Below are 13,464 nucleotides of genomic sequence, written 5' to 3' on the forward strand. Positions count from 1 at the left end.
CCAGACCCTTCACCAGCTTTGTTGCCCTTCTCTGGACAACCTCCAGCATCTTTATGTTCCTCTTGAAGTGAGAGGCCCAAAACTGAACACAGTATTCAAGGTGCAGCCTCACCAGTGCTGAGTACAGGGGGATGATCACTGCCCTGGTCCTGCCGGCCACACTGTTTTGGATACAAGCCAGGATGCTGTTGGCCTTTTTGGCCACCTGGGCACACTGCTGGCTCATGTTCAGCTGGGTGTTAACCAGAGCCCCCAGGTCCTTTTCTGCCAGGCAGATTTCCAGCCACTCTTCCCCAAGCCTATAGCATGTTGTGGGGTTGTTGTGACCCAAGTGCAGGACCCAGCACTTCTTGTTGAACCTTCATTTAACAATGCTTTACCAGTGGGTGATGGGATCTCATCCAAAACATAAAGATTTAAATTGTTCTTCTGAAATAGTAGCGTTACAGTCCTCCACAGGATGCATCTGGGAAGAACGGGAGTAGTATGATTCCATGAAAGAAACAAATCCAGCCCAAATTTTCCCCCTGTTGACTGGGAGAACTCTGCTAAAACTCTACAAAGTCATATTTGGGCCAAACAGTGACACTAAAAAAAATATCAGTGGCTACCTTTAGGCTACAGATAAACTTGCCAAATCTTTTAATGGTCCATGGTACTGGGGAAGTTCAAAATGCATTTGTACATGAAATTTGTATTCATGAGACAATGCAGACAAAGTAGTTTTGGAAATTGGTACGGCCACAAAGATGACATCTATTGCTTGATGTTAGCCGTAGATCTAGTCTATAGACCATGATCACCAAGCAAAACTTTCATTCTGTTGCAGAAAGTTTTGCAAGCCTTTCTTAAGTGCTTTTAAGTTGCTAGAGGAGCAATGGTAAGCAGTCCCTTTCTTTGTGTGACAGCTTGGCAGATTTTTCATTTCTTGGTTTATCAGAAGACTTCTGAGTGATAGTCAGTAGTTTTCTCCATATAGTTATTGCTTCCAGTGCTCACCAGCTCTGATTTGTGTGTCCTCCCCACTTGCAGGTGGAAGCACACCTCCTGGCATAACTGCACCAGCTGTGCCTAGCATCCCATCTCCCATTGGGGTGAATGGTTTCACTGGCCTCCCGCCGCAGGCTAATGGGCAGCCTGCCACAGAAGCTGTGTTTGCTAATGGCATCCACCCTTACCCAGGTAAGCCAGATCAATGCTGTGCCCACAACCTTCTCCTTCAGTCTTAGGAAGATTGTCCACATCCACAGGCTTTGTCTAGCATGAGCCACCTCAGAAGGATTATACCTCATGCCATCAGGGCTCACTCTAGCATTGGTGTAGTTAGGGCTTACCCAGCTAAAGTTTTTATACACTTAAATCTGGATGATAGACATCAAGGGCCTGTTGGAGATGGAAAATTTTTATGCTGAAGAATTAAATGCTCATCTGCTGTATGCCAGGATGATTTGTCTGGTGAATACAATCAGGACACTCACCATGTTTTGGTTTAGGTAAAATTTGATCTAAGGCCTGACCAGTTCATGCTGGTAGATCTTGCAGTAGTACTCCTGGGAAGCCTTGAAGGATCTATGCTAAGTCTGCTTGCTTCCCCTAGCACCCACCATTGGTATCTTCTGCTGAGATTCCTTTGCATCTGGATGGCTCTGGAAGGACAAGTCCAGAGGGTACACATGGATGCTCACCCAAACTGCTCCATCCCTCAGATCATGCACACAGGCAGCTGCTGGTCTCCAAAGTACACACTTCATCCAAACCATGTTGCCTTACCAGGTCTGGAAAGTGAAGCTCTAATATAGCCACAGAACAGGTTAAGCTTCACCTTTTTGTGGCAGATCACCAGAGAACTGCTGCTGGGATTCATACACTGTGACTAGCTCAAATCATACTGAAGGGGTGATTTTGCAAGCCCTGGCAGTCAGGAATGAATGAGGGAGGTTAAAGGATACGTACCTACCTCTATACCTGTAGTTACAAATATATGGATACCTTTAGGCTGTAATCACCAAGAACTCAGGAGTTTACAAGTCCCTAATGTGCACCTACATTTTTTCAGCATCCTCATGACTTGAGATAGCCCTCTCCTCTAAGTTGTACTTCTGCTAAGAAGACATTCCTTACTATTTCTCCCCAAATACTAACAATCATAACAATAAACATATAAATAAATGTTACTACCTGATCCTAGCCACCAACTGGCAAAGGACTATTTTACCCTGGGGCACTAATAGATTGATCTAGTCTGTTAGGAAATCAGACACTGAGACAGATTCTCCAGCCAAAAAGCCCACAAAACCCCTAAGAAAAGCCAGTCCTTAAACCTCAGAAGACTGAATATCACAAGGGACTTTATTATGAGCTATAAGGAAAAATATCACATAACATAGAAATATAAGTCTTAGCTAGTTACAGTTCAGAAAATGTCACTGAAAAAAGCCACCCTGTGAATGCAGCAAAGGAAAGCCCAGAAATGCCAAGAGTACTGAAAAATAACTATCATCCTCCCCATTGTAAGCATTTAGCCATGGGTTTAACTTTAAGCAGAATTGAAATCAAGGGGTTTACTGAATTAAAACATAAGCATGTATATACATGTTTGTAGAACCTTAGAGGGATGGGGAGCGTTTGGAAGCTTACGGAGGCATCAGAAGATTTGCAGAAGCCCTTAGTACGCTCAGTGAGCTCAACCACAGCATCAAGAAAGAACCCTGTCTTTAAGGTTATATAAATACAGCCATCTGTTCAACAATCCATCGATCTAAGTATCTACCTGTTTGAGAGTCTATCATTTCTGTTTATTCATACATTTCTGTGTCTATATTTTTTCTGGTTTATCTAGCTCCTTTTAGCTAATCTTTCGTGATCCATTACTGCAGATAGCAGAGAAAAAGATGATTGTTCTAGATGAATCTTGATGACTTGAACTTGTGTTACTATGTCCAAATACCCCCATAATTAAAGAAAGTTTTCAGTTAGGTATTTTGTCCATTCTGAGTTTTGCAGAGACTTGCTCAGCCAGCAGTTCTCACTAAGTCCATGCACAAACACCAAAAGTTTAACAATGAAAGGTGACAGTCATCCTTGCTCCTCTTCACTGCAGGCAGAGAGGCTCCTTTCTGCCAGTAAAGCTGATGTACAAATAGTCTGCTTTGTGTAAAGTTTGGATTTATCTCAGTGTATCTTCAACAACACATTGTTCTTTCCTGGTGGTCAGCTTCCCCATAACTTAGTGACATCTTAAGTTACAGCAGAGCTGTAAAGGGAACAGTGGCAGGCCAAACCCTCACCTCTTATTTTTCTTCTGCCTGTCCCCACTAACAATGAAACCCTGAAAGCAAGATACTTCATAGCAGTTTGGGTGTAGGACATGTCATGTGTTTGCTCTCTTATACTGTTCCTTTTCATGACCATTTATGCACTCCCAAAACTATACTCCTTGCCACAGGCTTTATTGAAGCCTGGACCTTAGCAGCATTAAAAAAAAAAAAAAAAAAAAGATTAGACATTTATATGAGTATTGAGAACATCCACACTCACATTAGACTGGATAAAAATGTAGAAAGGACACAAACCTTCATGCTTTATAAGTCAGCCACTAATTACTTGGTGTTAGAAAGAAGTTTTCAGCACTGGGCAGCTTATTCCATCATTGTCTGTTATGGGATTTTTTTGCAATTTCCTCTGTAGCATCTGTTCCTGGCAATGTCCTATGGTTCTGCATATCTGCATTTCTATCTGCAAGGGTAAAAATAAAATATTAAAGCTGAGCATGCAATTATACTAACATTATAGAGAAGAAAAGAACATGTCAGTCCCCATCCAAAGTCAGCATCTTCCAAACTACTTTCTTTTATGGTATATCTCGCATTCTGAAAGTGTCCAAGAGTGCTGCAATATTATGTACATAACCATAGTCTTGCTATGGCTATGACTTGCCATATATTGTAACAATCTGCCATGTGCCGTAAACCATGCTTTACTGGTTAAATAAATAAATGAATGCACTCATTAAAAATATAATAAGAAGTTTCCATCTCTACTCTAAGCTACTTTAATGATGCCATGTACTTCCAGTGGTCATGATGCAGCCATAATGAATGAGGTTGTTTAAGATCTTTCCAGAGCCAAAGTATTTTCTCCTCTGATCTGGAAGAAAGTGTAAATAAAAATGCTGATGTTTTCAGAGGCACCTGAGTTAAGACCTTGAGCTTTATTTTCAAAGATGACTTAAACTAAGCTCCCAAAAACATGGAGTTAAGTGCCTTAATAGCTTTTAAAACATGACCTTGAGTTATGTGTTTATGACCTTAGGCAAAGGAAGGGAAGTATGGTCATTACTTTGCTATTGTATTAGTATGTCACCTTGGCCCGCCACCTCCACCTCTCCACATTTCTGAGTCATGTGTCTTTTTTGCTTTTTCCACTGGAAGCTTCACCAGTCCTATCATGTGTTTGCACAGCACCCATCTCAGCAGGGCCCAGATTATGGATGGGTCTTGGAGGTGGGACTATTAAGGAAATAATAAAGATAATCCTGATTTCCAGGAAAGAGCTATATCAATTTCATAGTAGGCCCATATGTTGTTCCAAAGCAGCATCTACAATACCTGGGGATGCTAAGAAAGGGCTTTTCCAATTAACAGGATGGAGTGGAAGGCACAAATGCCCTGGATTTCATGGCTCCTTTGACATGCAGGGGAAGAAAAAATGGGACATGTCTTTGAGTGGTGTCCAGTCCCTAAACTGTGAAAAGAGACTATAAAACACAGGATCAGTCTCCATTTTCTGCTGTATCAGCACATTCTTTTTTGTTGTTATTGCAGTTATTGTTGTCTCTGAATACCTAATTAATTGCAACAGTAAATGTTGGCTTCTTTAATCACAGCATCAGCAGTCCTAATCAATCTTAATAATATGGAATCTGTACTATGGCACCCATGAATTTTATTTACATAAATTTCTTGAGATGTCTCACAAACTTGTTGTACAAAATGATATAATTATGAATACAGATTAGGGCTGCAGGCTGTGATTTAGGTTGGATTTAAGGATCGAATAGACACCTCTTGGTCATTTATTTATTTATTTTGAACCTGGCCTTCACATAGGGTTTTTTTTTTGGTATCATTATGTTATTTACTACCCCACAGACTGAACAGCACTGCCACTCTTTCATTACCCTCCTCCCCATCCACCCTCCGAGAGGTGATAGTGGCCAATCTGTAGCTCCTGGGAGAGGTATAAAATACCTCCAGGACAGTGAGAGGAATGAATAGATGGGACAGAGCACAAAGCTGTGCATCTGGGCAATAACACATTTTTGTAGGCTTGTGTGGGGAGCAGTGCTGCAAAAGAGTGAAATAGATGGAATAACGCATATCTGTTGGGAAATGCATAGGCAATCAGGGGTGTGTGTGAAGATGATATCATGTAGGTATAAGGTTTGCTGACTCCTTCCACCAAAGTCAAAACCCAGGGTGTCTTATGGGCCCAAAATGTGCCAGACCTTGCTTTTTTCTCTCAGAAGAACTGGACTCCTCTGATTTCAGAAAGCAGATTTCCTTGGCTTTTACTTCAAGATTTTTCCTCGCACCTCTACTGTCTTCAGTGCAGCTCCTTCTGATTGACACCCTTGACCATCACAGCAGACTCCAGCCCTCTGTCCCCTACAACCATTTTCATCTGGGGCACTCACATAACAGCTTGTCTTAGCCAGACACTGTAGCTGGGTTACTGGCATCTCAGGAGGGATCCAGAACATCACTTAAAATGATTTTATTTATTTTTAACAATGTGCTTCATTTTGCGACCTCCATCCTTTCATTCTCAGACAAAAGCTGAATGTCGGGCCTAATGCCAGCTGAATGTTCATTTAAAAAGTTAGATTTGGGGTTGTTCAGCCTGGAGAAGAGAAGGCTCCAGGGAGACCTTATAGCGGTCTTCCAGTACCTAAAGGGGGCTTATAAGAAAGCTGGAGAGGGACTTTTTACAAAGGCATGTAGTAATAGGACAAGGGGTAATGGTTTTAAACTGAAAGAGGGTAGATTTAGATTAGATATTAGGAAGAAATTCTTTACTGTGAGGGTGGTGAGACACTGGAACAGGTTGCCCAGAGTTGTGGGTGCTCCATCCCTGGAAGTGTTCAAGGCCAGGCTGGATGGGGCTTTGAGCAACCTGGTATAGTGGAAGGTGTCCCTGCCCATGGCAGGGGGGTTGGAACTAAATGATCTTTAAGGTCCCTTCCAACCCAAACCATTCTATGAGTCTATGATTTTAATCTAGAGATATATCAGTACTAAGAAAGATTCCTGGTGTTAATTTTAAAGCACTGGTATTTCATGCTGACTTGGGAAATCATCATTGGTTTTTTGCATCAGGCAGAGTGTTATAGTTTACCTGTCCAATTAAATGACAGAGACTGGCCAATTAGAAAATTTGATTTATTAAAGCAAGTGACAAGTAAGCAAAACAGTGCTGGGCGGCTGGGGAGTCCCCTGCTCCACCAACGGCGCGCACTCTCTTCCCGAAAGTCACTGGATTTATACCCTTCGTCCTCCGGTGTTAGTGGTGCACTCTGCGTCTGCGCTGCTTGTTGCTAGAGGGTCGTTTTCTGCCTTCCTCGGCTTCCTGGTGGTAGTGGGGATGAAGGCTCTTTGTCTTCCTCACATCACGGACTCCTCGTCTTCATGAGCCCCACCCCCTCCTTCCTTCTCAAGTTTCTTTTCGTAACCCTTCCTGACCGGATACTTGTGGCTGACCTTTGCATATTCCATTTAAATTCCCATTGTTCTTACAAACTTTGATGAACAAACAGTTCACAGTTTATCACAATCCCCCCTTTTTCTTTTCACCATTTTGTTCATCAAATCGTTTAAGCTCCTGTTGGCTTAAAATGAGGGTCTCCTCCACCTCCAGTATTTTCCCTAAAGGTTCATATTTGGTTCTTATAGACATCAAATGAGCTGTTTCTAATCTGTTTTTTACGATTGTAACTATTCTATTAAATATACAGGGTCCAAAAATTAACACTAATATCAACATAATCAAGGGTCCTGCAAGGGTAGATAATAAGGTGGTTAGCCAAGGAGAGTTGTTAAACCAGGATTCATATTAGCTCTGTTGCATTTTTCGTTTTCTTTTTCGTTTTTCTAGGCCCTCCTGAAGTTTTGTCATAGTATCTCTTACAACCCCTGTGTGATCAGCATATACACAACATTGTTCTCTCAAGGCGACACATAACCCACCTTGTTGTAAAAACATTAAGTCTAATCCCCTTCTATTTTGTAATACCACTTCAGATAGTGATCTTAATTTTTCTAAGGCACTTACTGATTTTTCTATTCTAAGTAGGTCCTCATCTACCGCTATCCTAAGTGACTGTAATTTTTGATTCTGTTGGATTAATGATGTTATCCCTGTACCTGTACCTGTTGCTCCTACAGCTATCAAAGTAGCTACTGTTAATGCCGTAAAGGTGAATGGTTCTCGTTTTCGTAAATGGTAACTCTGGGTATTCTGGTAATTGTACATAAATTACTCAGGGTGGTATATGATCCGGGGAATTATCATCACCTGTATGCAATATTTCTCAGAATCGTTGAACACTTTAAGAGATAAACAGGGAGTGATTCCAATTTTGGAGCAGATTCATTTGGTATTACTGGCTGGTATTAGCCAATCAGCGGGGGGCTTCCCTTTCAGGGAAGCTTTTATTTTGCATAATTTATTTTTCTCTGGGGGTACATTCCCAATACACCTCCCTTGTCCCGATACATATTGCATCGTCAGGCTTTGTTTCCGACTTTCAGAATCCCATAAACATCGTATCGGGTTTGAACCATTTACCCTTTTCGCCTTTGAGTCTATGCTTATTGCCTCATAAAAGGGAGGTTTAATATCGTAGCACAACCAGCAATGTTGGGTCATATTTGGATTTGTGGAATTCAATAACTGGTAAGTTGTGTTCAAGAGTTTCCATAAAGGATTAATTTTTAATTCAGGATCTGATTCCACCGTGTCAGTATCATTTTGGAGGGGGATCACAGTAACACTTTGGTTCTTTAACTTTTTGAGTGAGTCGTTTGGAACATTTACCACTGGATTAGATCCCACCGCTTGAGGCTCAGGTACTGTTATTTCCTTTTTAATTAATATTAAACTCCCAGGATCTGATCCAGCTACATATAATCGTACTCCCCATGTTTTGCCAATAAACCAGGCTGGATTGTACGGGTTAGTGACGTTTATCCAGAGGTACCTACAATTTTTATGGTGCCACACAGTTCCACCATCAGTTTTAGAAGGGGTTGTACAGCCAAAGGGACCCCACGTTATTGTATGAAATCTATCAGGTTGTTTCGGGGTCCAAGCTGTGGCAATAGTTTCGCAACTCCAGTAGGCACAATAAAAATGACCAGGGGAATTATAATAACTCCTACCGGGATTTGAACTTGGGCACCAATATGTATTCCTACTATTAGTGTCCCATTTGCTCCTGTTGCTAGCACAATTCGGGGATTGCCAACCATCCATAAGCTGTAAGCCCATCAGCTGACAGATCGTGACGTTGAAGGAGGGTGCATCAGGTGTCACCTTGATCTGAATTATTTGTTGATCTTCCCACCGAAGTAAGAACCACTTAAATGGTTGGTGGGGGTTATATTCCGCTTGTACTAAATTTATACAAATCAAACCAAATAAATACCCAATGCTGGGGAGGACTGGTGGGTTCTTTCTGATTAAAACTTCCCTTTTTATCCTATGTAATTTGGTTGTGTCCCTTGTGCCTTCCCCTCTCACTTTCAGCAATAAGGTCTGGGGCCTCGGGGGTGAGTTATGTTGTTCATTGTTATACAGCCCCCTTGAGCATCTCTTTTTCAGTCTCCACTTCTTTATGTCTCTGCCTCCTTCACCTACACTTTTGCCTAGTGCAGCGAGGTGTACCATCTTCTCGGCAGCAAACGTATTCTTCAGGAGAATATTCCTGGGTTTTTTTTCGCTCCTTATAGGCCTCCCAGTTTTTTGCTTTAACTTGAGGTTGTACACAAGGAATTTTAGGCACTGTAGTTCTACAAATTACCTGTACAATCTCTGGGTGGGATTCTAGAGGTTCGTTTGGGTGTGTACACCCCTTTTCTGGGTTAATACCAAGTGCCAAAATTTCCCACCAAGCTTGGGTCCACTTAACTATTCATCCAGTGGCCACCAACAATTTTAAAGCTTGTGCAGTTATTTTTCTTTCTTTTTTATAACACTCTTTACAGTGATCCCATAAGAAAAAATCCTTGCTACAATGATCCCATCAATTCTCTTTACATAAATTGCATTTCATACAAACAAAAGGATAACAGATATAATCCTTCCTAGGGCAGAATATAGTTTTAGTCCAGTTCATTAGTCCTTTTTCTTATGCAACTTCAATTTCAGAGTTTCTGGATCTCCAGAGCTCTCCCACTGCTCCTCAGAGATGGGTCCTTTCACTCGGCTGGCATGAGTCTATCCTCTTTCAGCAGTCCGAATGGCGGTTTCTGTAGTGAGTAAAACAAGATAAGGCCCTTCCCAGAGGGGAGTTAATGAGGACTCCTTCCATGACTTGATTAAAACTTTGTCTCCAGGTTGTATATTGTGTATTGCAATGTCCCATGGAGGTCTTTGTACTGCTAAGCCTTTATCTCACAATTGTTTTCTCATAGCCATAAGTTGAACTATATATTGTTTCAGTTGTAAACTTTCGACCTGGGGATGATCTCGGGGAACCTCCAAATCATAAGGCATTCCATATAATATCTCAAAAGGGGATATTCCCACATCAGTACGGAGTTGAGTCCTAATGTTTAATAAGGCTAGGGGAAGGCATTTCACCCAAGACATTTTGGTCTCCATCATCAACTTAGTCAGTTGTTTCTTTATCTCACCGTTTAACCGTTCTACTTTTCCCGAACTCTGTGGGTGCCAAGGTGTATGATATTCCCATTTGGTCCCCAAAGCAGTAAAAACTTCCTTTATGATTTTTGAAACAAAATGTGGTCTCCTATCAGAGTCAATAGTTTCAATAGAACCATACCTAGGCATCACATTTTCAAGTAATAGTTTGGTTACCATTTGGGCAGTGGCCCTAGCAGTTGGAAATGCTTCTACAAAGTGCGTTAAATGATCTATTATTACCAATAAATATCTATACCTTCCGACCTTCGGTAATTCAGTAAAGTCTAACTGAATTTTGGCAAGAGGTCGGTGGGTTAACTCTCGCCCTCCTAATGGCCTTTCTCTTAGTTGGTGTTTGTTCACCCTTTGACAAGTTATGCAGTCCCCAATTATTCTTTTTGTTATATTATATACCCCAATACATGCATATTTTATAGCAAATTGATCTACTAATGCTTGAACCCCCCAATGGGTGTTTTCATGGTATTTACGTAGAATTCTTATAGCCATGGTCTTTGAAATGACTTCTCACCCATCAGAAAGTTCCCATTTTCCTGATTCAATCTCCTTTGCCCCCATCCGTGTTAACTTGTCTTTTTCCTGTACAGTTAAACTGTACAGGAAAAACTTTTCTCCATGAACACAGCAAAACTTGAAATTTGGATTATCACAGCTACAATAGAGCATATTGTTCCCAAAATTCTTCCAACAACTATAGCAGGGAGGCTCAAGCAAATCATCCCCGCAATTGATACACCCTTTACGGGTTTCATTCCAGTGGTTTCTATCTTTCTTCTCCTTAAAAATCATTAGAGCAGCTCTTTTTGCTTCCTGATCTGCTAAGTTGTTTCCCCTTGTCAGCGGAGTCAATCCCCGTTGATGTCCTTTCAGATGAACCACTGCTATTCCTACCAATCCCCGTAAAGCCTGCAAAATTTCAACTATTAATTCCTGATGAATCAATCCCTTTCCCTGGGAATTTATTAAGCCCCTTTCTTCCCAAATTTTCCCAAATGTATGCACTATTCCAAAAGCATACTTGGAATCGGTATAAATTGTACCGATTTTTCCTTTCAATAATTGTAAAGCTCTTAAAACCGCATATAACTCGCATGCTTGAGCCGACCAACTGGGGCTTAGGGGCCCAGATTCCATTACCTTGAATGTTTTCCCATTAATTATTGCATATCCTGATTTTCTTTTTCCTTCCACCACCCGGGAAGACCTATCTACAAAAAGTTTTTCCCCATTTTCTAGCTCTTCTTCCTCTAAATCTTGTCTAATTTTAGTTTGTTCTTCAATAGTGTGCAAGCAATTATGAATTATTTCTTCTGACAGTTCCCCGTACAGAAATTGTGTTGGATTCTGTAAGCCAGTAACTTCAAGTTCAAGTTTAGGTGAAGATATCAGGATACCTTCATACTTTAGGAGTCTGGCATCAGTAATCCACTTTTCAGCTTTCTGTTGTAAAATTCCTTTAATATTGTGGGGTGATAATACTTTCAGTTCTCCCCTAAAGGTAACTTTGTGAGCCTCTTCCACTAGTAGAGCCGCAGCCACTATGGCTTGTAGGCAGATAGGCCATCCTCTGCTTACAGGATCTAATAATTTAGAAAGGTATCCTACAGGCTTTTTCTTCCCTGCCCATTCTTGAGCTAACACCCTATATGCTGTTCCTTCATCAACATTAATAAATAAATAAAATGGTTTCTTGACATCCGGTAAACTCAAAACAGGAGTGTTTACCAAATCTGTTTTTAAAACTTCCAATTGTTCATCATCATCCTTAGACCATTTCAATAGGCCATCCTTAGATATCTTAGCATATAAAAAATTTACTTTCCTACTATAGCCCTCAATCCATTGTCTACAATTTCCCAAAAGGCCCAACAATTGTCTGATCTGTCTCTTGGTTTTTGGAACCGGCAATGATAATATGCCCTGTACCCTTTCTGGATCTAATTTCTTAGTTCCTTTACTCAACCAGTGTCCTAAATAGTTCACTTCCCTTTTGACAAACTGTAGTTTTGATTTCGACACCTTTAATCCCTGTAAACTTAAAAAAATTAACAACCTAATACTCTCTTTCCTAACTGCCTCCTCGTCGTCACCGGCCAAGAGTAAATCATCCACATACTGGACAAGGGTCACTCCCTCCCCTAGTTCATACCCCCGCAATATTTGTTCTAATGCCTGTCCAAACAAATTTGGAGACTCGGTGAACCCCTGAGGTAAGACTATCCACCGTAACTGTTGTTTTCTGTGAGTGTCCGGGTCTTCCCACTCAAAGGTAAAATAATCCCTGCAATCTTTCTTTAATGGGCATGCCCAGAAGGCATCCTTTAAATCTATTACACTATACCATTGATCATTGGGGCCTAGCTGACTTTAAAAGTGTATGAGGGTTCACCACTACAGGGAATCTGGTCACCATTCGTTTATTAATTTCTTGCAAATCATGCACTAATCTATATGTTCCATCAGGTTTCTTTATAGGTAAGATGGGGGTATTAAAAGGGGACATACAAGGTTCCAATATTCCTTTTTCAATTAACCTTTGAATCTCAGGTTTCAATCCCTGTCTTCCCTCCATCGGTAGGGGGTATTGTTTTATTCTCACTGGTATTTCTGGGTTCCTTATTGTCACTGAAAAAGGTTCGATATCCAATTTTCCAATGGTCTCCGGAGTATACCATACCTCAGGGTTTATTCTCCCCTCATCAACTGTCCGTAAAGGACACAATTTAATTCTTAGTTCATTTTTTATGACTTCCAAACTAATCCCTAATTTTATCATTAAATCTCTGCCTATATAAGTTATAGTCTGCCTCAGGCACTAGCAGCAAGGACCCCACCCCTAATTTTGAATCACTCCCCTGTTGCTCCAGTAACTTCTACTTTCTCCGAGGATATCTTACACCCCTGGGGTAATTTTTGAACAGTAGATCTTTCTGCTCCAGAGTCCACTAGGAACTCTATTTCTTGTTGTTGGGGACCCACTTTTAATTTTATCAAGGGCTCATTTTTCTCACGGGTCCCCAGCAGATAGAGCCCCTGACCCCCCTAATCTTCTTTAAACATCCTCTCATCCATCATCCTCTTCCTACAATTCTTCTTAATATGTCCCGACTTCCCACAATAGAAACAGGTCCTCGTTTCCTTCTCCCTTCCCTGGTTCCTACTTTCCTTTCCAGAGGGTCCCGATGGGTTAAGGTTCATATTCCGTCTGGGCGGAGGACCTTTCTGTCCTTCCCTTACTGCTGCAACCAAAAGCCTAACTTGTTTCTTTTGAGTTTCTTCCTCTCTCTGAACATAAACCTTCTGCGCCTCTCGGAGTAACTCATCTAATCCCCTTTGCTGCCAGTCTTCCATCTTTTCTAATTTCTTCCGAATATCGATCCATGATTTAGCCACAAACTGAGTTTTCAATAATACTTGCCCTACACCAGTGGTTGGGTCTAACCCGGAATAGAATTGTAAACTCTTCCTTAGTCTTTCTAACCATTCTGTAGGGGTTTCATCTTTCTTTTGTTGTTCATT

General features: G+C 41.2%; 1 protein-coding gene across 11 annotated transcripts in view; it reads left to right on the forward strand.

Moving 5' to 3' along the window:
- The window catches only part of LOC129734524 (CUGBP Elav-like family member 4), a 342,020-nt gene that overhangs the window by 241,877 nt on the left and 86,679 nt on the right, over nt 1-13,464 (forward strand). For all 11 annotated transcript variants that reach the window (XM_055698108.1, XM_055698111.1, XM_055698116.1 and 8 more), the window contains one exon: nt 1,033-1,182. In XM_055698108.1, coding sequence (XP_055554083.1) covers nt 1,033-1,182 — 150 coding nt within the window. The remainder of the gene's footprint in view (nt 1-1,032; nt 1,183-13,464) is intronic.

This window comes from Falco cherrug, chromosome W (assembly GCF_023634085.1).
Source record: "Falco cherrug isolate bFalChe1 chromosome W, bFalChe1.pri, whole genome shotgun sequence".
Classification (NCBI taxonomy): domain Eukaryota; kingdom Metazoa; phylum Chordata; class Aves; order Falconiformes; family Falconidae; genus Falco; species Falco cherrug.